General features: G+C 40.5%; 1 protein-coding gene across 2 annotated transcripts in view; it reads left to right on the top strand.

The window, feature by feature from the left end:
• The window catches only part of MTFR2 (mitochondrial fission regulator 2), a 115,094-nt gene that overhangs the window by 18,463 nt on the left and 70,634 nt on the right, over positions 1–25,997 (top strand). The window contains exon 7 of one of the 2 annotated variants that reach the window (XM_022557364.3): positions 4,902–5,076. In XM_022557364.3, the coding sequence (XP_022413072.1) occupies positions 4,902–5,076 (175 nt within the window). Of the gene's footprint in view, positions 1–4,901; positions 6,604–25,997 lie in introns of those variants that run through there. The other variant, XM_089921653.1, reaches the window with a different exon arrangement.

The raw sequence follows: 25,997 nt of genomic DNA, 5'->3' as shown, positions 1-25,997 counted from the left end.
TGATATTTTAGTTATATTTACTTGCAATTGTTAAAAATCTGGAATACGTTCTCTTAGACATTCTACCCCCTAACACACATGCACACACACTTCTTATTACATCTTCCCAATATGGTTAAGTCACAGTCTTTCCTTAAATCCGTGTTCAGAATTTATATCCTGACTATAACAGTAAACATTCACAGGTAAGCCATTTCATATACTATGACTACATTTTGTTTGTTACTAATTTTATTTTTTATGGCAGTTAATAATTGCCTCCTTGAATCCCCCCCACCCCGGAAATCCCCTCACGGAGCCCTCGGTCCTGTTCTAATCTCACCTGTTGCTCTAAACTTCCTGCATTGTCATCCTAAGGATTTCCTTCGTCATCATGGGCATTCTCTTTGTCCTGTGTCGCATCACCCATTTCCTGGGTGTCATATCTTCTTCCTGCAGCTTCCTGAGGAGTGCATGAAAGGTAGATTTAAGACCTTGTATATCTGAATTTCTTTTTCTTTTATTCTCACACTTAATTGCTAGTTTGGCTGGGTATATAATTGACAGAAAACCATTTTTCCTCAGAATTTTGAAGACATTTTTCCATCGGTTTCTAGCTCTCAGTGTTCCTGTTGAGAGGTTAATGTCGTTTTGATTCCTGATGCCATGTATGAAACCTGTTTCTTCATTCTTTTTTTTTTTTTTTTTCTTGCGGTATGCAGGCCTCTCACTGTTGTGGCCTCTCCCATTGCGGAGCACAGACTCCGGATGCACAGGCTCAGTGGCCATGGCTTATGGGCCCAGCTGCTCCACAGCATGTGGGATATTCCCGGACCGGGGCACAAACCCGTGTCCCCTGCATCAGCAGGCGGACTCTCAACCACTGCGCCACCAGGGAAGCCCCTGTTTCTTCGTTCTTGAAGCATTTAAGATCTTCTCTTTGGTCCTGGTGTTCTTAAATTTCATGGTGATGTGCCCTGGAGAGTTCTTTTTAAGTTTCTTATGCTGAGCATTTACTTCTTTTTAAGTTCCTTACGCTGAGTTCACTTATTGATTGAACTCAATCAGTTTAGAGTTTTATGTCCTTTATTTTTGGAAATTTCTTGTAACATTTCTCTGATAATTTTCTCCTATTCTTTCCTTCTGTTCTCTTTTCTTGGAAAGTCTATTAGAATTTTGAATGCCAGAATTATTTGTCTTATTTTCATATCTTTCCTTTACTGTTTTCTTCTCTTTGCTTTTTTTTATTGTACTTTTTGAGAAAATTCTAACTCTTCTATTGTTTTTCCTGTCATCACTTGTTTTTTGGGGGTGTGGGCTGGGGTGTGGGGAACTGTGCAGCTTGTGAGATTCTAGTTCCCTGACCAGGGATTGAACCAAGCCCTCGGCAGTGAAAGTGTGGAGTTCTAACCACTGGACTGCCAGGGAATTTCCCCCATCATCATATTTTTAATTTGCGAGACCCATTTCTTTTTCTTTGAGTGCTCCTTTTTTATGTCTTCTTGCTTTTGTGTGTCTTACGCTACTGAAAATATTAACTACAGTTTTATTCTAAGTTTTCTTTTGCTCTTGAATTATGTTCATTTTTCCTGAGTTCCTTTTCCTCTTATTGATTTTGGTCTCCATTTATAGTTTTGGAGCCTTATTTAAGTATCTGGTGATTTGCAGCTATGCATTTATATTTAAAAGTGAGGTATGGAAAAGCTGATTGAAGTTTCTTTGTGTGAGGTGGGATTGCCAGCTGGTGGGCTTCACAATTTAGTGACTGAGGAGAGGACCTTGCCATTTTGTTAGCCAGATCCCATATTTCAGTAGCTGTATGTCTTTTCTTTGGGACTAGAGGGTTTTTCTAGAAAGTTCTTCATTCTCCTTGGTCAGAAGAGTTGGGGATTACACAGGTGGTGCAAGCTAGGTAGTTTGAGAGTTGAGTGGGGAAAGGGCAAGGGAGGAGCATATCATTCCATATGTGGACTTTTCCTCAATCCGTCTGTTTTCAGGAAGGCAGCTTACCTCCCATTCTCTTCACTGTCATCAGCTTTCCAGCTTTCAACATTTTGCTGCAATTCTTATCTACTCTCTCCTCTCATAATCTCTTTGTCTTTGTGGGTGTACATCTTTTTCATTTCTTTGCTGTCATTTTAGTAGGCTTTCACAGAGATCTGCCATGTTCACCTGGAAACTCCTCAGTGAAGTTTTGCTGAGAAAATAAATGTATTTTCTATGTAATAGTGTTAGGACACATAAGTCATTTCATTATCAGTGAGGTTATGATTGATCCTTGTATGAGGCAGCTAGTACAGAGAAAAATCTTACGGTTGTAGGTACCCGTTTAGTCCCAACTAGATCTCTTACTGGTATCGTCGGGCACAGTCAGTGTAAAATGGTGACTCTGTGGCTGTTACCATCACTGGAGAAATGACTGAAACGCCAGTAGACTCCACCCTCCACCCCTCTATTCTCTCATTTTTCTAACAACTGATCTTGTTTCATATGTTACTGCTAAATCCGACGAGACTTCCCACATCTTTACATTTACAAATTTACTACCCATGTTCTCTGCCTTCCATCTTGTTATTGCAAATGAAGCATCCTTGATCATGTCCATGCTCTCCCCTTGGTCGCTGGTTCCCCTTCTCTCTAAGCATTTCACTTAAAATTCTCTCTTCTGTCTTCTGCGCCATCAAATTTTCCATCTTTATTCTTCTCTTCATGCTTGAGCATTTCCCATCTTCAAAACATGTATACCCTCAGCTATTATAGTTTCTCTGTTCCCTTTCTGGTATAAATTCTTGTTGTTGTTTATAGTTTGTTTCCATTTCTCACTGCCTTCTAGTCACTGTAATATGGTGTCTGTTCCCATCACTCCATTGAAAACTGTTCTTTCAAGGTCTCCAGTGACTCCATGTTGCTAAATCCAGTGGTCAATTCTCATTGCTCTTCTTACTTGACCTCTCAGCAGCGTTTGATACAGTCCTCAATTCCCGCCTCCTTGGAACACTTTCTTCACTTGGCCTTGAGGAAATCATGCTTGGTTTTCCTCTTACCTCATTGTCCACCTCTTATTTCTTTGCTGATTCTTTTTTCTGGGCCTGGTCTCTGAATGTTGGCATCGGCTCAGCCCTCAGCCCCCTTCTTCTGTCCACCCACATTGTTTCCTTGGGTAATCTCATCTAGTCCTAGGCTTTAGATACCAGCTAAATGCTAATGATGCCCACATTTATTTTTCTAGCCCTGACCTCTCCTCTGAGCCCCATGCCTACTTCACATCTTCATTTGCCTGTCTCACAGGTACCTCATGCTTCACATGTCCAAAACAGAACTCTTCCTTCCTACCTGTTCCGTCCTCTACCTTGAAAACTTGTTCTTCCCCCAAGTCTTTTGCTTCTCAGCAAATGGCAACAATATCACCCTCAGTCCAGACGTCTGGAAATCATCCTGTTTTTTCATTTCCTTTCTATCCCACATCCTTTCCATCAGCATACAGCTCATATTTATGTACCCTCAGTGGTCCTCACTGCCACCTTTCAATCTAAACCACTATCTTTTTTTGTTTTTTTTTTGATGTGGACCTTTTTTTTTTTAAGTCTTTATTGAATTTGTTACAATATTGCTTCTGTTTTATATTTTGGTGTATTGGCCAGGAGGCATGTGGGATTTTAGCTCCCCGACCAGGGATTGAACCCACACCCCCTGCATTGGAAGGCGAAGTCTTAACCACTGGACCACCATGGAAGTCCTGCCACTATCTTTTTTTTTGCGGTGCGTGGGCCTCTCACTGTTGTGGCCTCTCCTGCTGCGGAGCACAGGCTCTGGATGTGCAGGCTCAGTGGCCACGGCTCACGGACCCAGCCGCTCCGCGGCATGTGGGATCCTCCCGGACCGGGGCACAAACCCGTGTCCCCTGCATCGGCAGGCGGACTCTCAACCACCGCGCCACCAGGGAAGCCCCTTGCCACTATCTTATATAGCTTGGACTTTTGCAGTTGCCTCCAACCTGGTCTCTCTTTTCATTCTTGCCTCCTTATCTGTTCTTCATATAGTAACCAGAGTGACCTTTAAAAATTGAAGTCAGATCATACCATTCCCCTGCTTAAAATCCTTTGGTGGTTTTCCATTGAGCTTAGAATGAAATCTTGACACCTTGCTGTGGCTTGGAAGTCTCTCTAGGATTCAGCCCTTATCTCTCTGACCTCACGTCCTACTTCCCATCTTACTTAACTGCACTCCAGCTGTACCTGTTTTTCTTTTTTCTTTTCTCACAGGTGCCAACCTCCTTGCGATGCATCCACTGGATGTTTACACTAAAATTGACTACTTGTCATTTCCTTAAAGAGAATGTCACCTCCTTTAAGAGGCTTTTCCTCATCATCTCATTGAAAGTGCTTTCATCCTAGCCACTATCACATTTCCCTCTTTTATTTTATCCACAGCACTGGATAATTGCTGTCCAAAATGTTCTTGCTTACTTGTTTTGGTGTAACACTGTCCTGCCACCAGAGTGTTCTGTGGAAGTAGGATACTGCTCTACCCCTGAAGCGTAGAGCCTGGTAAAATAGGGGGCATTAAGATTGAATGAATGAATGAACAGTTAGCCTGATGTTTTTCTTTTCTTGAACTCCATAGTCCTTTTAAAAGTTCTTAAATATTTCTTTAAATTTTTCTACCGACTGGAAAATTAGAAAATAAAAAATAAAGATGATATTTGATAAATCCCAGGTTACAACGGATTGTGGTAGAGCCTCACATGGGCTCTCAGCTTTCTGATTACTAATCCATTGTGCCCTCCAGATTTGTTTTTTTTACAAGGCAAAACATTCCAATCTCTTGAAGATTGTAATATATTATGCTTATATTTCTGCTGTGTTTGTCAATAAGGAACTTAAATTACACAAAGTTTTAATTTATTCCATTTTTTTTTAAAGGTCCCCTGGGGGCAGACCCATTCATAAAAGGAAAAGACAAGACTCACCTTGGGATCCAGTGTCTTTAATATCCCATGCACTTAAGCAGAAATTTGCATTCCAAGAAGAAGATTCCTTTGAGAAAGAAAATAATTCCTGGGAGTGTTCTCCATTTTCTAGTCCAGAAACTTCAAGGGTGAGATTATAAGTTTAAATCTTCAGTTTTTCTAATGCGTATTGTTCATGATGTATCTTTGCCTTCAAGTTCCTTGAAGTAATTAATTATGCAGAATGGGCTTAAAATTGTTGATGCTCTGTGCTGCTAATGTTTCTGTTGTTTGTGTTGACTTTCACGTTCATTTTTAGCTTTTAGCATACTATGAAGTTTTTTTGAGGTGAGACACTTGATTTGAAAAGTACTTGTGCATAAGTTTATAATGGTTTATCCTGGGCACGTGCTAACTTGACATTGCTGTCTGCAGTATGAACCGGGTGTCTGAAACTTTGAGAGGACCAGAGAAAAATGGTGTGATAGATTCAACCTAACCATATTTAAATGTGAATATTCCCAATATTTTTTCCGGTCAAATATGAAGATTGGATTATTTAGATAAATAGGACATTAACTGTGCTTTTAACAAAGCAGATGAGGTCATAATTACTTCAATGACCATGCTCATTGGATACTTAAAAAAACTCATAATATATTTCAACCCTTAACCCTTAAGATTTCTTCTTTCTTGAAGTGTCTTTTCTTTGGTTTAGATACAATCCAAATTTGGGGGGTGGTTTTCCATCTCATAAACTAGTTGAGGTAGTAAATAAGAATAAGCCTTAGGAATGAGAGGAGAGTGAAAGATGGACAGTATATAAAGTCCAGTGGGTGGCTTTAGAGTGGCGGACATCAGTCAGACAGCAAAGGAGATGGAAAAACTAAAAAGCAGATGGCAACTCAAAGAGCACAACAGAGCAGGGGAAAATCGTTCTACTCAGTTTCAGTGCGTGTGTGGTTTCTAAGTTACCGTTGTGCCTGTACAATAGCTGATGCTTATCATGTTGACTCAGAAGATTATATTCTTAACTCTAAGAAGGCAAAAAAGTATATAGTTTACTTTAGAACTGTTACAATTAAAATTACAAATGTGTCCAAGTGTTCAACATTTGCATAGAAATTTGTAACTGGCAAAGTACTTTTTTTACTCATCTCATTTGACCTTTGCAGCAATATTTTTTTCTATCGAAGTATAGCTGATTTACAGTATTGAATTAGTTTCAGGTGTACACCATAGTGATTCAGTATTTTTGCAGTTTATACTCTATTATAGGTTATTACAAGATAGTGGCTATAATTCCCTGTGCTATACAGTATATCCTTGTTGCTTTTCTATTTTATATATAATAGTTTGTTAATCCCATACCCCTATTTGTCCCTCCCCGCTTCCCTCTCTCCTTTGGTAACCACAAGTTTGTTTTCTATATCTGTGAGTCTGTTTCTGTCTTGCATATACATTCTTTTTGTTTTGTTTTGTTTTTAGATTCCACATATAAGTGACATCATACAGTATTTGTGTTTCTCTGTCTGGCTTATTTTGCTAGGCATAATATGCTATAGGTCCATCCATGTTGCTGCAAATGGCAATATCTCATTCTTTTTTATGGCTGAGTAATATTCCAGTGTGTGTGTGTGTGTGTGTGTGTGTGTGTGTGTGTGTGTGTGTGTGTGTACCACATCTTGTCAATCCAATGATTCGTTGATGGTCCTTGGGTTGCCAATATTCCCTCTTTTACACATGAGGAAAATGAGCGTGAAAGTGGTTAAGTGATCTGCCATCTGACATCTAAGTGGCAGAGCAGTGTATAGAACTTGGTTTATTAAAATTCTAGGATATTTGAAAACCTTCAGTTATCTCAGAAATTCACTTAGGTGGAACACATAGTTTCCCAGGGATAGTGGATCAAGGAGGTATTACTGGTTTGTCTTACACTGTTCACTGTTCTTTTCACATTTTCTTTCCAGCCAACTACAAGCACCTTAGAGAAAGAGCCATCTCTTTTTGTAAATTTTATAGCACCTTGCTTAGGGATGGGCACATAGAGACTCAAATTGTAGTCTACGGAGAGCTCAGTCTGTGTAACTGTGACTGTCCTGCTCACTTTCATGTCCTCAGCCCTGACTGAGCACAGTGCCTGACATGTAACCCGCTCTTAAACAATTACTTACTGTTGAGTGAGTTAAGCCTCAAAGGGTTATTTGGTGTTTGTGTTGCCATTCTTTTTTTTACATCAGAATAGTTTCTGTGTTAAATATTTGCTTCATTTCAGTTTGGACACCATATTTCACAGTCAGAAGGACATTGAACTAAAGGAAGAACTGACAAACACAGCAGGTATAGCCCAAGCCACGAGCTACAGGGCTTGTGTCTGCACCTACAAGGCAGGATTGCAGAAGTATGCCAGCATACTTATCCCTACATGTGAAAGGATCTCACCTCCTGTTAAGGAAGTTAAATGTAGTCTATACACTGAGGTATATTAGTGCAAAGGTCTGAAGGATCTTGACTCTTAAGAATACCTGTCTCTGGTTTTAGAAGATCCAGCAGTTAACTGGCTACTGATGGTAGTTAGGGAAATGGATCTTTTTTTTTTCCCCATGTATGTTAATGTTATTAAAAGCTGAATGTATACTTTGAGTGATTCTCCTAAGAGCTAAATAGTAAATGATTTAATGTTTCTCATTAGAGAACAGTAAGGTCTCATTATAAGGTGACCGATGCCATTTAATGGATTAAGAAAATGTAAACTAAGTCTGTATTGTACTACTCAACAGATGATAGTACATTTGGATTTTTAAAAACAATTTCTTAAAGCAGTTATGATTTTCTAACTTAAGAGCCTTTGGATCTTTTAAAAATTGGTAGTGATTGGGGCTTCCCTGGTGGCGCAGTGGTTGGAAGTCTGTCTGCCGATGCAGGGGACGCGGGTTCGTGCCCCGGTCTGGGAGGATCCCACATGCTGCGGAGCGGCTAGGCCCGTGGGCCGTGGCCGCTGGGCCTGCATGTCCGGAGCCTGTGCTCCGCGGCGGGAGGGGCCGCAACAGTGAGAGGCCCGCGTACCGCCAAAAAAAAAAAAAAAATTGGTAGTGATCTGGTTCACTTGGCCTCCAGCAACTTGGAGATTTTCAAAGAATATAAAATTATAATTTGTTCATTAAGATAGTCATACTTTGAATCATAGATTGAACCTCCTGAAAAATCTTCCTGAGGTGATAAAAGAATTAGAAGCTGATTTTGACCGTTAAATGCTAGATTGTAGAAGTATTTAAAGAATCTTCTTGATAAGTTTTGCCTACACTTGCTATGTAAATATGTACGCTTACCACTTTATTTCCTCTGTTCCTTTGTAAATAAATACGATTTTTTGAACTTGTTTGTGTTTTATAGCAGTTCCAATTCACGTTCTCTCCTCACTACATTTAGAACGTCTGAACTTTTTTTGGAAAGAGGGTTCTGTAGTTAATTTCTTGGTCAATGCAATGAAACACACAAAAGTTTGGAATAGGTGTTTTGTCCTTCTGCCAATACTAATGTGGTGTGGGAATTTACATGTTTCTCTAGAAATGGAGCTTAGGTTCCATTTGGAGGAACTCAGCACCCACCCATTTTACAGGCTCTCCCCTTTCGGAAGAGCCCAGTTTGCTCACAGGTTTCATGTTATTGTGGTAGAGAGTTGGCTGCCTGGTAACCCCTATTTCCGACCCCTTTCTCCTGGCACCTTCCAGTTAGGGGTGGCTGTGCAGCATCCATCTTATAGCCATGAGGAACGGGCTTGAATCACAGAGATGTAAACCCTGACATCACTGAGCTGCTGAACTAACACCAGCAAGAGCCATTTCCACACTTCTTGTTACATGAGAAAGAGAAATAAAAAAATATGCATTGTGGGTTTTCTGTTACTTGCAGCCAGAGGCATTCATGATGATACAGCAAGTACAGCAGTGTGACTTCCATACCTGCCTGTTACTCCTTCTGTGTAGTTTTCTGATACTTCTTATCCTGTGTCAGTAGTTTGTTCTTGCTGTTGTTCCCGCCCCTCCTAGACATTGCTCCCACCCTGCCTTTTCTTCTCTCTTGTCCTTGTAATTAGAGTCCTCTTCCTCTGAAATAACTGCTTTTTATCCCCTGGGGTAGTCTTGCATTTTCAGTTTTATAGTTTCCTTATTTAGAAATGTTTAAGGAACAACCCCTCCCCATCAGCCAGCAGAAACCTTTGGAAGATACCATTTTCTGCTGGGTGAAGTCCATTTCTTAAGAAACCTCAAGTTAGTTTTTTGGGGAGGCTTTTCTGTTCTACTTCAGAATGAATTTCCTGCTTGCCCAAAGCACATGTCAGCACCATGATGCATCAAGATTGAGTTGACTTTAGATTCACCTCTATTTAGAAGTCTCACTTCCGATGTCCTGGGGGACACGAGACCATGCCCTGAAATTCCCCTTCGGGAGGCCTTCTGAATAGCCTACACTTGGGCTTCTGGTGACTTAATGTTGACTGTAGAGTTCGTGAGGGTTTAGGCTTTCATTATGAATCTATCTGTAAATTATCTAATACCTAAGTGTTATTTATAACATTTTATTCTATTTTAAACTTGTCTGAACATATAGTGAGTGCTGACACTTTCTGTTCTTGCAAGGTATATAAACGCCAACTTCTTTTCCTGACTCTAAAGCATTAATTCTCCCACTTGCCCTAGAAGAGTCCCTCCTCTCTCCTCCCTTTTCCTTGGACGCCTTAAACTAACTTGCATTCTCTTTCTTGATTGGCTGCTAGTTAATCCCTAGAAAAGAATCAGGGCATTTGACAAAACATTCTAACGCTATTTTATATTGGAAACAATACTGGTTTTGTAATATAGACCACAGGAAGTTAAAGCTGTTTAAAATCTTGACTGGTTGAGATGTGCCGATGATAGCAGTGATTGTCAAGGCAGGGAGGGGAGATGGGACTTCCTAGGAGGATGTAGCAGCATCTGGAGGGCACCCGTAAATTGAAAATATTGGCATGGGACTGTTACGGGGATGGAGTATCAAAAGACTTTGCTTTTACAATGAGAATGCATTTGTGCTTTAATTATGAAATTTACGTAAAAATAGGATTGGGAGAGAATTACTTGGAGGATGATTTAGATGAGAGCAATGGGGAAAGAAGACTTTTAAATGTGTTTTGCTGGATATTAAGCACAGACTCTCCTTAGACTAGAGAGGTTACATATGCAGTTGCGTTTCTTATAAATTGAAAATCAATAAAACAAAATGAAAAACGGGTCAGTGGGAATGAGGTGTGAAATTTTTATGTCGGAAAAGGGCTACTGCAGGTTGGGTCCTCTCGGAGGTAGACTGTGAGATGGCGATTAATGTGAGGAAGTCTATCTGGGTGTGTTCTCAGGATCACACCCCTGCAAGGGAAGGAAGCAGGATTGGGTGAGGGAGAAGTTGGGCTGTAATGCAGCCTCGGCAAGGGCCTCAGCACACCCTGGAGGGTGCTCTGAAGCTGGGGTAGCCCTCATAGTAGTCTCCCATTGCTCTGAGGGTGCTGGGTCTTTATGTCTTTACATTGACCAAACATTGAGGAGTGGGGCATGACCTTGAGCAAGGCATCCTTCAGCCAAGGGCATTTCCACAAGAGGTTTATCATAGTGGTGCATCACAGTCCATTAGAAGATTAGCCATCCACAGAAGACATGGGTTCCAAAAATGTTGCAGGGCCCAGCCTGCCTTCCACTGCCATTAGCCTTCAGTAGTATTGACTGTCCAGAATTACCAGAACCCATTACCCTGTCGTCCTTCTCCCAGGCTAGTTCTTATACTTATTTTCTTTAAAATTTTTGCAGTTTAAAAATTGGGGACGAAAGAGGTGAGAATGCCTTTCTGTCTCCAAATATCCCCCTTCAAAACCCCCCACCCCAGGGTTTCTGTGTGGGTAACCTATGGTTGGTCTTTCACAGCTTTGTCCTTTTCTCTTCATGGAAATTACTAATGTTTCCAAGGACTCAGAAGCATTAAACAGTTATCGCATTGTGTGGCATTGGGAACCAATGGAAGAAGTGCTGGAAATGTGCCGGGAGAACTGAGTTATTACTTCTTTGGACCCCAAGCTCCTCAACTGTAAAATGAAGAGGCCAAGCAGGGTGTGCCCTGGGGTCCAATGTGTGATATTAACATTCTATGACTTACTTGCTTAGGTAAAAAGAGACATAATCATAGCTCAATTGAAATGGAGAATCATCTCCTGCTTCAATCTACTGCTGGATAGGAACTAATCAGAGAGAGAGGCAGAAGATGGAGAGAGGCAGAAGATGGAGAAGGAGGGCATCCAGGGCTTTCCTGATCACAAATCTCACCTCCATTCCAACTCTCTTTATACTTTTCTTGCAAAAATAAAAATAGAAATAAGGAAGTGGTGGGGTTTCCAAAAACATAAATTGTAACTTTCAACCATCTGGGGAAGGCAAAAATCCCATCCACCGCAGCTCTCAGTTTGAAAGTAAAGTTGTACCGCACACAATCAGGATGTTACTTAAGCGTGCTCTTAAAAGAACACATTGTGTGTGGCTGATAGGGTTTTGGTGCTTCGGCAGGGTGTCAGGCCTCTGCCTCTGATGTGGGAGAGCCGAGTTCAGGACATTGGTCCACCAGAGACCTACCGGCTCCACGTAATATCAAATGGCCACATAATATCAAACGGCGAAAGCTCTCCCAGAGATCTCCATCTCAATGCTAAGACCCAGCTCCGCTCAATGACCAGCAAGTTACAGTGCTGGACACACTATGCCAAACAACTAGCAAGACAGGAACACAACCCCACCCATTAGCAGAGAGGCTGCCTAAAATCATAATAAGGTCACAGACACCTCAAAGCACACCACCGGAGGCAGTCCTGCCTGCCAGAAAGACAAGATCCAGCCTCATCCACCAGAACACGGGCACTAGTCCCCTCCACCAGGAAGCCTACACAACCCACTGAACCAACCTTAGCCACTGGGGGCAGACACCAAAAACAACGGGAACTATGAACCTGCAGCCTGCGAAAAGGAGACCCCAAACACAGTAAGTTAAGCAAAATGAGAAGACAGAGAAACACACAGCAGAAGAAGGAGCAAGGCAAAAACCCACCGGACCAAACAAATGAAGAGGAAATAGGCAGTCTACCTGAAAAAGAATTCAGAGTAATGATAAAGATGATCTGAAATCTTGGAAACAGAATGGAGAAAATACAAGAAACGTTTAACAAGGACCTAGAAGAACTAAAGAGCAAACAAACAATGTTGAACAACACAATAAATGAAATTTAAAATTCTCTAGAAGGAATCAATAGCAGAATAACTGAGGCAGAAGAACGGATAAGTGACCTGGAAGATAAAATAGTGGAAATAACTACTGCAGAGCAGAATAAAGAAAAAGAATGAAAAGAATTGAGGACAGTCTCAGAGACCTCTGGGACAACATTTGAATTATAGGGGTCCCAGAGGAAGAAGAGAAAAAGAAAGGGACTGAGAAAATATTTGAAGAGATTAGAGTTGAAAACCTACCTAATATGGGAAAGGAAATAGTCAAGTCCAAGAAGCACAGAGAGTCCCATACAGGATAAATCCAAGGAGAAACATGACAAGACACATATTAATCAAGCTATCAAAAATTAAATACAAAGAAAAAATATTAAAAGCAGCAAGGGAAAAACAACAAATAACAAACACACAAGGGAATCCCCATAAGGTTAACAGCTGAACTTTCAGCAGAAGCTCTGCAAGCCAGAAGGGAGAGGCAGGACATATTTAAAGTGATGAAAGGGAAAAACCCTACAAACAAGATTACTCTACCCAGCAAGGATCTCATTCAGATTTGACAGAGAAATTAAAACCATTACATACAAACAAGAGCTAAGAGAATTCAGCACCACCAAACCAGCTTTATAACAAATGCTGAAGGAACTTCTCTAGGCAGGAAACCAAAGAATAGGAAAAGACCTACAATAACAAACCCAAAACAATTAAGAAAATGGTAATAGGAACATACATATCGATAATTACCTTAAATGTAAATGGATTAAATGCTCCAATTAAAAGACATAGACTGGCTGAATGGATACAAAAACAAGACCCGTATATATGCTGTCTACAAGAGACCCACTTCAGACCTAGGGACACATACAGATTGAAAATGAGGGGATGGAAAAAGATATTCCATGCAAATGGAAATCAAAAGAAAGCTGGAGTAGCACTTCTCATATCAGACAAAATAGACTTTAAAATAAAAACTATTATAAGAGACAAAGAAGGACACTACCTAATGATCAAGGGATCAATCCAAGAAGAAGATATAACAATTGTAAATATTTATGCACCCAACATAGGAGCTTCTCAATACATAAGGCAAATGCTAACAGCCATAAAAGGTGAAATTGACAGTAACACAGTCATCACAGGGGACTTTAACACCCCACTTTCACCAATGGACAGATCATCCAAAATGAAAATAAATAAGGAAACACAAGCTTTAAATGATACATTAAACAAGATGGACTTAATTGATATTTATAGGACATTCCATCCAAAAACAACAGAATACACTTTTTTCTCAAGCGCTCATGGAACATTCTCCAGGATAGATCATATCTTGGGTGACAAATCAAGCCTTGGTAAATTTAAGAAAATTGAAATTGTATCAAGTATGTTTTCCGACCACAATGCTATGAAGTAGATATCAATTACAAGAAAAAAATCTGTAAAAAATACAAACACATGGGGGCTAAACAATACACTACTAAATAACCAAGAGATCACTGAAGAAATCAAAGAGGAAATCAAGAACTACCTAGAAACAAATGGCAATGAGAACACGACGACCCAAAACCTATGGGATGTAGCAAAAGCAGTTCTAAGAGGGAAGTTTATAGCAATACAATCCTACCTCAAGAAACAAGAAACATCTCACATAAACAACCTAACCTTACACTTAAAGCAATTAGAGAAAGAAGAAAAAAAAAAACGAAGTTAGCAGAAGGAAAGAACTCATAAAGATCAGATCAGAAATAAATGAAAAAGAAATGAAGGAAACAATAGCAAAGATCAATAAAACTAAAAGCTGGGGACTTCCCTGGTGGCATAGTGGTTAAGAATCTGCCTGCTTAAGAATGCAGGGGACACAGGTTCGAGCCCTGGTCCGGGAAGATCCCACATGCCGCGGAGCAACTAAGCCCGTGCGCCACAACTACTGAGCCTGCGCTCTAGAGCCCGTGAGCCACAACTACTGAAGCCTGCGTGCCACAACTACTGAAGCCCGCCTGCCTAGAGCCTGTGCTCCACAACAAGAGAAGCCACCACAATGACAAGCCTGTGCACCGCAACGAAGAGTAGCCCCCGCTCGCCTCAACTAGAGAAAGCCTGCGTGCAGCAACGAAGACCCAATGCAGCCAAAAATAAATAAATTTATTTAAAGAAAAAAGAAAAAAAAACCTAAAGCCTGGTTCTTTGAGAAGATAAACAAAATTGATAAACCATTAGCCAGACTCATCAAGAAAAAAAGGGAGAAGACTCAAATCAATAGAATTAGAAATGAGGTAAGGAGAAGTAACAAATGACACTGCAGAAATACAAAGGATCATGAGAGATTACTACAAGCAACTATATGCCAATAAAATGGACAACCTGGAAGAAATGGACAAATTCTTAGAAAAGGACAACCTTCTGAGACTGAACCAGGAAGAAATAGAAAATATAAACAGACCAATCATAAACACTGAAATTGAGACTGTGATTAAAAATCTTCCAAGAAAAAAAAAAAGCCCAGGACCAGATGGCTTCACAGGCGAATTCTATCAAACATTTAGAGAAGAGCTAACACCTATCCTTCTCAAACTCTTCCAAAATATAGCAGAGGGAGGAACACTCCCAAACTAATTCTGTGAGGCCACCATCACCCTGATACCAAAACCAAAGATGTCACAAAGAAAGAAAACTACAGGCCAATATCACTGATGAACACAGATGCAAAAATCCTCAACAAAATACTAGCAAATAGAATCCAACAGAACATTAAAAGGATCATACACCATGATCAAGTGGAGTTTATCCCAGGAATGCAAGGATTCTTCAATATATGCAAATCAATCAATGTGATAAACCATATTAACAAACTGAAGAATAAAAACGATATGATCATCTCAATAGGTGCAGAAAAAGCTTTCGACAAAATTCAACACCCATTTATGATAAAAGCTCTCCAGAAATTAGGCACAGAGGGAACTTACCTCAACATAATAAAGGCCATATATGACAAACCCACAGCCAACATCCTTCTTAGTGGTGAAAAACTGAAACCATTTCCTCTAAGATCAGGAACAAGACAAGGTTGCCCACTCTCACCACTCTTCTTCAACATAGTTTTGGAAGGTTTAGCCACAGCAATCAGAGAAGAAAAAGAAATAAAAGGAATCTAAATTGGAAAAGAAGAAGTAAAGCTGTCACTGTTTGCAGATGACTTGATGCTATACATAGAGAATCAGAAAGATGCTAGTAGAAAACTACTAGAGCTAATCAACGAATTTGGTAAAGTAGCAGGATACAAAATTAATGCACAGAAATTTCTTGCCTTCCTATACACTAATGATGAGAAATCTGAAAGACAAATTAAGGAAACACTCCCATTTACCATTGCAACAAAAAGAATAAAATACCTAGGAATAAACCTACCTAAGGAGACAAAAGACCTGTATGCAGAAAACTATAAGACACTGATGAAAGAAATTAAAGATGATGCAAACAGATGGAAAGATATACCATGTTCTTGGATTGGAAGAATCAACATTGTGAAAATGACTATACTACCCAAAGCAATCTACAGATTCAATGCAATCCCTATCAAACTACCAATGGCAGTTTTCACAGAACTAGAACAAAAAGCTTCACAATTTGTATGGAAACACAAAAGACCCTGGATTGCCAAAGCAATCTTGAGGAAGAGAAATGGAGCTGGAGGAATCAGGCTCTCGGACTTCAGACTATACTACAAAGCTACAGTAATCAAGACAGTATGGTACTGGCATAAAAACAGAAATATAGATCAATGGAACAGGATAGAAAGCCCAGAGATAAACCCACGCACATATGGTCACCTTATTTTTGAAAAGGGAAGCAAGAATATACGTTGCAGAAAAGACAGCCTCTTCAATAAGTGGTGCTGGGAAACCTGGACAGTTACAAGTAAAAGAATGAAATTAGAACACTCCCTAACGCCATACACAAAAATAAACTCAAAATGGATTAAAGACCTCAATGTAAGGCCAGAAACTCTCAAACTCTTAGAGGAAAACATAGGCAGAACACTGTATGACATAAATCACAGCAAGATCCTTTATGACCCACCTCCTAGAGAAATGGAAATAAAAACAAAAAGAAACAAATGGGACCTAATGAAACTTCAAAGCTTTTGCACAGCAAAGAAAACCATAAACAAGATGAAAAGACAACCCTCAGAATGGGAGAAAATAGTTGCAAATGAAGCAACTGACAAAGGATTAATCTCCAAAATATACAAGCAGCTCATGCAGCTCAATATCAAAAAAACAAACAACCCAATCCAAAAATGGGCAGAAGACCTAAATAGATATTTCTCCAAAGAAAATATACAGATCGCCAACAAACACATGAAAGAATGCTCAACATCACTAATCATTAGAGAAATGCAAATCAAAACTACAGTGAGGTATCACCTCACACCAGTCAGAGTGGCCATCATCAAAAAATCTACAAACAATAAATGCTGGAGAGGGTGTGGAGAAAAGGGAACCCTCCTGCACTGTTGGTGGGAATGTAAATTGATACAGCCACTATGGAGAACAGTATGGAGCTTCCTTAAAGAACTAAAAATAGAACTACCATACGACCCAGCAATCCCACTACTGGGTACATACCCTGAGAAAACCATAATTCAAAAAGAGTCATGTACCACAATGTTCAGTGCAGCTGTTTACAATGGCCAGGAGATGGAAGCAACCGAGGTGTCCATCGACAGATGAATGGATAAAGAAGATGTGGCACATATATACAATGGAGTATTACTCAGCCATAAAAAGAAACGAAATTGAGTTATTTGTAGTGAGGTGGATGGACCTAGAGTCTGTCATACAGAGTGAAGTAAGTCAGAAAAAGATAAACAAATACAGTATGCTGACACATATATGAGGAATCTAAAAAAAAAAAGGGCAGGACAGGAATAAAGATGCAGACGTAGAGAATGGACTTGAGAACACGGGGCGGGGGGAGGGTAAGCTGGGACGAAGTGAGAGAGTGGCATAGACATATATACTCTACCCCATGTAGATAAAATAGATAGCTAGTGGGAAGCGCCTGCATAGCACAGGGAGATCAGCTTGGTGCTTTGTGACCACCTAGAGGGGTGGGAGGGAGACACAAGAGGGAGGGGATATGGGGATATATGTATACATATACCTGATTCACTTTGTTATACAGCAGAAACTAACACAACATTGTAGAGCAATTATACTCCAATAAAGATATTTAAAAAAAAAGAAAAAGAAATGGTTGCCATTTCAGTTTCTGTACTCTGTGCCAAATATTCTTACCAAGGAGATGTGGTCTTGGGCTGGACACTGCGGGGAAATTGTCTGTGCGTCCCTGAAAACTTCTGTTACTTGGGAGTGGGCTGTAATTTACGTTTCAGGTGATAGCAAATAGCTGTCATTTTGAATGGCACTGATGTGTCAGCTCCTGTTCTCTTAGTGCTTAACATACATTGACTCATTTAATCCTCATAACAAGACAAGGTACTATTGCTATTCTCATTTCACAGATGAGGATTTAGACGTGGGGAGCCAAAGGAACTCCCCCAGATTTCCACAGCTGGTACGTGGCCGAGGTGGGATTTGAACACAGGCAGGTGGGTTTTCAAACACACACACACACACACACACACACACACACACACATTTTCAAACGCATATTTTTAACCCCTGGGAAACACTGCGCATCTTGTAAATTTGTTTACTTGGGTGTTTAGAGTTTGCCTTTTTCTTGAAAGTATTTAAGGCAGGATAAAACCTGGCAAAATAAACTGAAAGAGGGAAAAAACCTATATACTGCAGTTTTCTGTACTTGCCACAAGAGGGAAGTATAGCATTAGAGAGCACCTAGGCTGGTGTTAAAGCTACTAACTAGTTATAACATTTGAATGTCAAATTTTTAGAAGTTATAGACAAAATGGGGTTGGATTTAGTATAACGTGCAAAAGCATCTTATTTTAAAGCATAATAATGAATTACAAATGACCATGGCCTTTATCAATCTGAGATTACATATGTTATCAAGCTAATTCAACTTTTTAAAAAATCGAAGTATAGTTCATCTAAAAAATTTCAGGTGTGCAGCAAGGTGATTCAGTTGTACATAACAGAATCAGATTCTTTTTCAGATTCTTTTCCATTGTATGTCATTATAAGATATTGAACTTAGTTCTCTGTGTTATACAGCAGGTTCATATTGTTTATATGCAGTAGTGTGTATCTGTTAATCCCAAATACCCAATTTATCCCTTCCCCCTCTCCTTTCTCCTTTGGTAACCACAAGTTTGTTTTCCATTTCTGTTTTGTAAATAAGTTCATTTTTATCATGTTTTAAAGATTCCACATATAAGTGATATCACATATGTCTTTGACTTACTTCACTTAGAATGATAATCTCTAGGTCCATCCATGTTGCTGCAAATGGCATTATTTCAATCTTTTTTTATGGCTGAGTAATATTCCAGTGTATATATTTACCACATTTTCTTTATCCATTCATCTGTTGATGGACATTTAGGTTACTTCCACATCTTGGCTGTTGTAAATAGCGCTGAGATGAACATTGAGGTGCATGTATGTTTTTGTAATTCAGCTCTTTTCCCAACAAAAAATAAATATTCTATAATTCAAAGATAAAAGCAGGAGATAGCATTACTTAATTGCTAAACTTAAAGATTGCAGTGAGATTCTCCTAAGTTCTTCAGTATGAGTACAGCTATTATTTCACTACTAGAGAAAAGCACAAGGCTTATTATGAATAATAGGATTATAGTTTTTGCTTTTATTCCAGTAATAATTAGTACATTAAAGTGGTGGAATTTTTATTAGGTATACCATAACTTACACTTGCAATTATGTGTTGCAAAGACATTATAATTGTTTAGAAGACCAGCCTCCCTTCATTCCTCCCCCACTTTTGTGTTAGCCCGGCATCTTCCTGCAGTTGAGATAAGCCTTGTCAAAAGCTAATCTGGAGAGGGGTATCAGTGATTTCAGATCCACCTGCTGGGGCATGGAAGAATGGTGTGGTACCGGAGGGTCCCCTGAGTGGGATGGCACTCTGTCCCATGTGGTTTCAGGCTTTGACTAGGTCTCTGCCTAGTTCCCCCAACTAAGGACACTTGAGTTCCCCCCTCATGGTCAGGTTTTCAGCCTTGCCCTAAACAGCTGGTAGCCAGGGAGCCTGTATTGTGTCTGCTCTAGCCAACCCTTCTTCTGTGGAAACCAGACCAAGGCTTCTGCCCTCCATGGTTCTGCTGCCTATGGTCAGTGATAATGATAATCAATCATGGTAGCTAAATTCATTGAAAATGTAATTTGTGCTGGTCTCTGCACTAGACACTTTACAAGTATTAACTTGTTAAGTCATATTCCCTTTTTTACAGATGAGGAAACTGAAGAGCAAAGAGGTTAAGTACTTTACCCACGTTCATTTTACTAGTAAGCCGCTAAGCTAGGGTTCAAACTCTGGGTTGCAGAGTCTGAGTTCTTGCATGATAAACCAGCCCCTTTCAACAGATACCAACCACTACCTCATCTAACCTCCAAAGGCAACAAGTAATATTGGTCCCCAAAGCGCCATGCTAGCCTAACTCTGCTATGGCATTTGCAATGTGAGGATTCCTACTCATTTAAAACCCAGTTTAGACAGCATTTTTCTCAGAAGCCCTTTTTTTTTTTTGGCCATGCATGTGGCATCTTAGTTCCCTGACCAGGGATCGAATCCGTGCCTCCTGCAGTGGAAGTGTGGAGTCAACCACGGGACCACCAGGGAAGTCCTCTTGGAAGCCTTTTCTGACTCTCCCTCTCCTCTAAACCCTCCAGCAGATGTTACCACTTACCATCAACCGGGCTCTTCTCTCTAATTGCTTCTGAGTCTGGCTTGTCCCAACTCCACTGGGTGCTTTTGAACAACTTGAAGGTAGATACTGGGTCTTACTCATCTCATTTCCTTCTACATCCAAGTGCAATCATAGCAGCAATTAGTGAGCACTTCGATGTGTTAAGAACGATGCTTAGGATATGTTATCTCATTTAATCACAACTCTTCAAGAGAGATATTTTTATCCTCATTTTACAGACAAGAATGGAGCTCAGAGAACTGCAACCAACTGGAAGAGCTGGGCTTGAACCCAGGTTTGTCTGACCTGAGAGCCTGTGCATGTAACTACTAGACTGTGTCTTTTGTTGACAAATGTGATAGAAAATGACTTGACCTAAACGTATTTAGTTAAACTGCATCTGTTATTTAGTAACAGACTTTATCCAAAAGTATAAAAAATAATGCAAGTTAATTGCTCAAATTCAAGAAGCCAGAAGATTTCAGAGCTGAGGTTTAAACCAGGGCTGCTGAGGCCAGGGCTGTTGCCCTCAGTCTTTGTGGCACGTATTTGGAGGGAAAGAGCTTGCTCAGGCCAGGCTTTCTTGGCTGGTAGGTCAGGCTGGAACCACTGACTACCTGAACCACCCACGGGATGGTGAGGCCTTCGGCCCTCACAGGACCACCAGCCTTGGGCCCCTGGTTAACACCCCTGACCATGCGTAGACCCTGGTGAGCAGGTCTGCCCCGCCTAGATTCCCTCCCACTTTCTGCTAGGTCTGTGTCCCAGGATGTATAACAGGAGAGCCTGCTCAAAAATTGCCTCAGAGTCTTTGGAAAACTACTTCAGCAAGAGTATCTTTTTCTCCTCTGAGGATGAATTTGATTTCTGGAAATAGACAAGTGCCAAATCTGATGAATGAGTGGATGGATGATCAAGCTGGATGATGTCATGACTGGTCACAAGTGACCTACGACTTGCAAGTAATTCAAGTGATTTTTCTTGCAAGGACTGTTGTAATCTGGCCCTGAAGGCATTTCCTGAAGGCTGGTTCCAAAAATATTTTTGAGCAATGGCTACATTGGGCACATCATCCGGGATGACTTTTGGAAGCAAAATACTCATTTAAAGTATTTTAAATATAGAATTTCTGATAGAAGTGTCAGTGCATCAGTCATAGGACTTTAAAATCATCCATGTGTTCTGTGATTGGTATTGCTTGGATAGGTGTTTGGTCCAAGATTTAAAATGTTAGTTTTAACAGATGATAGAGTAAAATTTTGGATGAAGATAAAATATTCTTGTCTACTTGGGTCAAAAGCAGGTTAGTTTTGATAAAAGCTACTGAAGTATTATGTCATAAATACATCTGTTTTCCTATATTTTTAAAGATATACGTGGGACTTTCATACCTATTTGTTATTTTCTACTTGAACTGAATATTCTGACCAAATTTAGTCATTAAGAAAGTAGATGGAAGGTAAAACATCACAGATGTTGATTTCTTTTCCTTAAATGAAATCTGCCTGTGGTCAGGAATCCCTAAACTCATAAATTGTTGACACTGGTGATAATCAATTGAACGTGAAAAAAACTATTTTCTTGAATTCTACCAGTCTTTGTACATTTCACCTACTACGTGCTGTGTTAAGTATTAGTTTCATAGTTTTTATTTTTGAATTTGTTTTGGCTCGCAGCTTGTGGGATTTTCCTTCCCCGACCAGGGATTGAACCCGGGCCCCCTGCAGCGGAAGCGCGGAGTCCTAATCACTGGATCACCAGGGAATTCCCAGTTTGATAGTTTTTAGTGCAAACTTTATTTTGTAAGAATTCCAGATTTAGCCTTTTTCCACGTAATTTCAGAACTAGAGTTTTAAGAAAGCATATTAAAATGGGCTCCTGTGCATTCTGTTACAGTGGTTCGTCTCCTTTTCCTCTGTCCTGATGTGACGGGGGCAGTTGTGATGAATTGAAAGACCACAGACTGGACATTGGGAGACTGGGGAGCTAGTCATTGCAGTGACTCAGATGTATCAAATAATATTAGCTGAGTCTTAAATACTATATGATATCATTTATATGTGGAATCTAAAATATGACACGAACTTATCTACAAAACAGAAACAGACTCACAGATATAGAGAACAGACTTGTGGTTGCCAAGGGGGAGCTTGTTAGGGACATCAGCCTCAAGACTATCTAGTTATATATGCTATTGAACAGATATAACCGGGAAATCCTCGTTTCCCCTGGACTGAACCATATTTTCTCTATGAGCATTGGTTATCCATCTGAGATGCCTTCCTGGGGTTAGATGTTTTCAAAAACGTAGGGAAAAATATCAGTTGTTTCTGCATCTGAGGTGCTCTTTCCCTCTCCTGCTCCCCAACCTTTCCTTCTACTCCCGCAGCTCAGACTTTCTTCCAAACACGAGGGCAGAAAGAACCAAAACCCCTGAGGATCTGAGAAAGATGGAGGGTTCATTACTAAGCCTTCCTATGAATCTCTTCTGCGGTACCTCCAACTGCCTTCTGCAGCTGGAACAGAGTTGCTTCTTTATACAGACGGCTAAACACTGATTTTTTTTAGAAGTATAGAGGTAATAAAATCATATTATCCCAAATCAGGAAATAAAGCAAATTTGAGGAATCCCTTGCTAATATGACTACTTAACAATTTACCATAATTTATTTCGGCCCCCTTTCCTTTTTTTGTACATTGTGGGAAAACCTAGGCTTGGTTGCTTCTTGTCTTTCTATGCCGTCTTTGTGAAAAGAATCCATTCAACTTAGTCATTGGGAGTAAAGTAGAAATTACTGACATTTTCCCTGGGAATTTGGAGGAGAAGCTCTATAGGTTCAGCTTCTGCCCCAAAGGGCTTATTGAACCACTTCTCAGCCAAGGTAGGTCCCCAATCCCACCTTCAGAAGAAATGCTCATGCCAGCTGCTAAGAAAAGACAGTGTTCATGTTACTGCGATTGCAATCACACTGCATATACAGTATTTTGCTCTTTCATTAACATTATCATCTAAACATTTTCCCCTTTCTCTACCCAGCTTCTACCTCCCCAACTTTTAGTGATTGTACAGTATTCCACTGAAGACGTATCCTCTTATGTACTTATCCATTCCCCCAATTGTTAGACACTTAGATTGCTTTTTTCTTTTCTTTTGTTTCCGATTGATCAATAATGAATATTTTATTTTCATTGGGTTACTTACTTAAACATTTTAAATTTTAGTTTTTTTAAGGTATGCTTGGTTCACACATATATGTAAAAATGTAAACATGACCAAAAGATTTACAAATCAAAACACATTCCCCAGCCCCCAGCTCTCCAGGTCCCCTCTTCAGAGGCAACTGTGGTCATCAGGTCCTTCCATAAGCAGTCTAGGCTCACTCTATTCGTGGATGTATGTGCGCCTCTTTCTGTTTTACTGCTATGAGGCTATAGGGCTGCTGCGTGCAATGTGTGGTTTGTGCAAGGACCCTGCCCTGAGGCTGCTTCCACTTAGAAAATAGGGCATGGTTTACTTCCACCAGAGGCTATCCATTCTCTAAGCCGTGCGTCTGCAGGGGGCAGAGGGTTAGAGCAGAGGATTCAGCTTTAGAGACTAGAGCCCTGGGTGGCTAATCCCATATTTAACTAGTTAGCTCCTGATGGAAATTTGGGTTATTTCCTGTACAAACTACAACCTTGGTACCAAAAAATGTCTGCATGCATATTTGTGGATTAAATTCTTGGAAGTGCAGTTGCTGACAAAAAAGGCATATGTAACGGTACCCCAGTTCACACTGAGGAAGTTCATGACCAGAGCTGGCTGGTGATGTAAAGACTTGCCTGCTTCGGAGACTTCAAGCAAGGGCACTCTTCAGGGAGAGTCTGAAGGGCCGTCCAACCCTGTCAGGCTCTGGAGCCAGGTGGCCTGGTCTCAGTGCCGCAGACGGTGATTTAACCCTTTGGTCCTCAGTTTTCTCACACTAGAAGAAACCAGAGGACCAACTTCACAGGGCTGTTGTGAGTTAATTCATTCAAAGCTCTTAAAACAATATGTTGAAAAGTGCTTAATAAATGTTAACCGTTATCATTATCGTGATCGTCGGCCTATTCCTGGAATTCTGGGCAGGCTCTCTGAGAACCTCAGTGAGGCCTGCGACGCTTTCACATTTTAGGTCCTTTTGATTTGAGTAGCATCTCAGGTCACTGGATTTCAGTTAGGGTCGACATTTGTGACGAGTTCTCCCTCTGATTCCCTGTATAACTTGCCACTGGGTTAGCTGTCAAAATTTGAGACTCTCTTGGGCTTATGCTGTGTCCTCTCTGCAGGGTGGAGTTCTTCTCTGCCTCTTAGTAAGACCGCAGCAGTGTGCATAGTTCCAGCAGTGTGTGTGAGTGTGTGCGTGCGTGCGTGCACACGTGAGGTTGGGGCATGGGGTGATTGCAGTTGTTGGCCTCGTTCTCTGGACTGTCCCTAGCCAAGATCCAGTTGCAGGGACCTTGCCAGTGTACTGCCACAGGCAAATAAGCTGTGGGCAAGGAGGAGCAGGTGTCCCCACTAACTGACTAATTGGCCTGGCTCTTGACCTCAGTTTTCCATGTTCCGAAAGGGTTTCGGCAGTAGTACCAACTGCCAAAGTTAGCTGAATGCTGCATGTGTATAAAACAGCTTGTGCTCCATCAGAGGTTGAAAAATTGCTTTTCCTAAAGGCCATGACAATTTTCAGTGTTGCAAAGGGAACAAAGGCAATATTTGCAAATTATATTTACACGTACATCAGTACGTGTAGATATAATTCAAATAGCAGAAACAAGGCATGGGAGTATGGTCAGTCCTCTTCTCCACATGGAGATGGTGGGTGTGTGAGTTGCCTTCTCATTATGGTGTGGCTGGCAGTACCCACTCGGGGCCTGGGGCTTCTGTTGGTAGTTTTTGTTTATGTCATTTTTGCAAAATCAGTGCGGGTGTTTGAAGCACTCAGGTTTCCTAGAGGCTATGTACTTGTTACAGATTGCCTGTGAGCATTCCACGAAGGTTCACAGAGCTGCCTTTGGTCAAAGGGGCCTGTTTCAATAGCTCTAAATCGCTCTCGCCGTCTGAGCTCATTCACGTCTGGCGCTGAAGACAGATTGTGCCCTTTCTGTAGAGCCTTCATTTTTTACTCCTTCCTTTTTTCTTCTTCTTTTAAGGAATGGGGCTCTGTCTCCTTTGTTTCTGCCTGTCTATGAGATGTGTATGGGACTGAAGCTGTGTCATTACATTTCCCACCCAATTAATTACACAAGTATTTCTGGGTGGGCGCAAAGTTAATATGGTCTCATTTCTTTCTATGTCCCCCAAATATTTCCCAGTGATCTCAGCAGGGTCATTTCTGTGGCTTGCTTCTGGTTTCACTAGTCTTTTTGTGAATGTGTTTATTTATTTTCATTGTGATCGTACGTAAAATGCAATTTTAGAAACATGTTCTTGTTTTAAAGAGCAAACCAGATGTCAAAGCCCTTTGGTTTTGTTGGTTTGCTGTTCGATTCTCTGGTAAATGTCAGAATGACTGTTAATCCTGGGCAGGATTTTACATGAGAAAATTGAAAGGAGTCGTCATTTTCTTGGAAGTTGTCAAAATATTACAAAATCAGGGTTCCACATTGAGCGAGGCCTTTGTTCACTCCAGCCCTGTGTCCACTTTGCTATTGACAATAAAGGGTCATTTATAATAATGATGATGATTCTATTTGTAAACTCTCTACTGTCTACTGGGTACTCTCATGGATGCAATCTTATTTGTCCTCCAAACTGTGCTATGAAGTATGAGGTAGAAGCATAATAATTATCTGTGACCCTTTTTGACCCCCTCAAAAAAAAGGCAATTTTAAAAGACTCTACTAAACAGAAAAGGTGGCCATGCAAGCTAAGTGACAGAACCTAGTCCGAACCCCAGGCCTTGTTTCT

The sequence above is a fragment of the Delphinapterus leucas genome, chromosome 12, assembly GCF_059928025.1.
Source record: "Delphinapterus leucas isolate spDelLeu-1000000601 "Yukka" chromosome 12, BTC_Dleu_Yukka2, whole genome shotgun sequence".
Classification (NCBI taxonomy): Eukaryota; Metazoa; Chordata; class Mammalia; order Artiodactyla; family Monodontidae; genus Delphinapterus; species Delphinapterus leucas.
The sequence above is the reverse complement of the archived record's forward strand: the minus strand, read 5'-3'. Positions and strand labels throughout refer to the sequence as shown.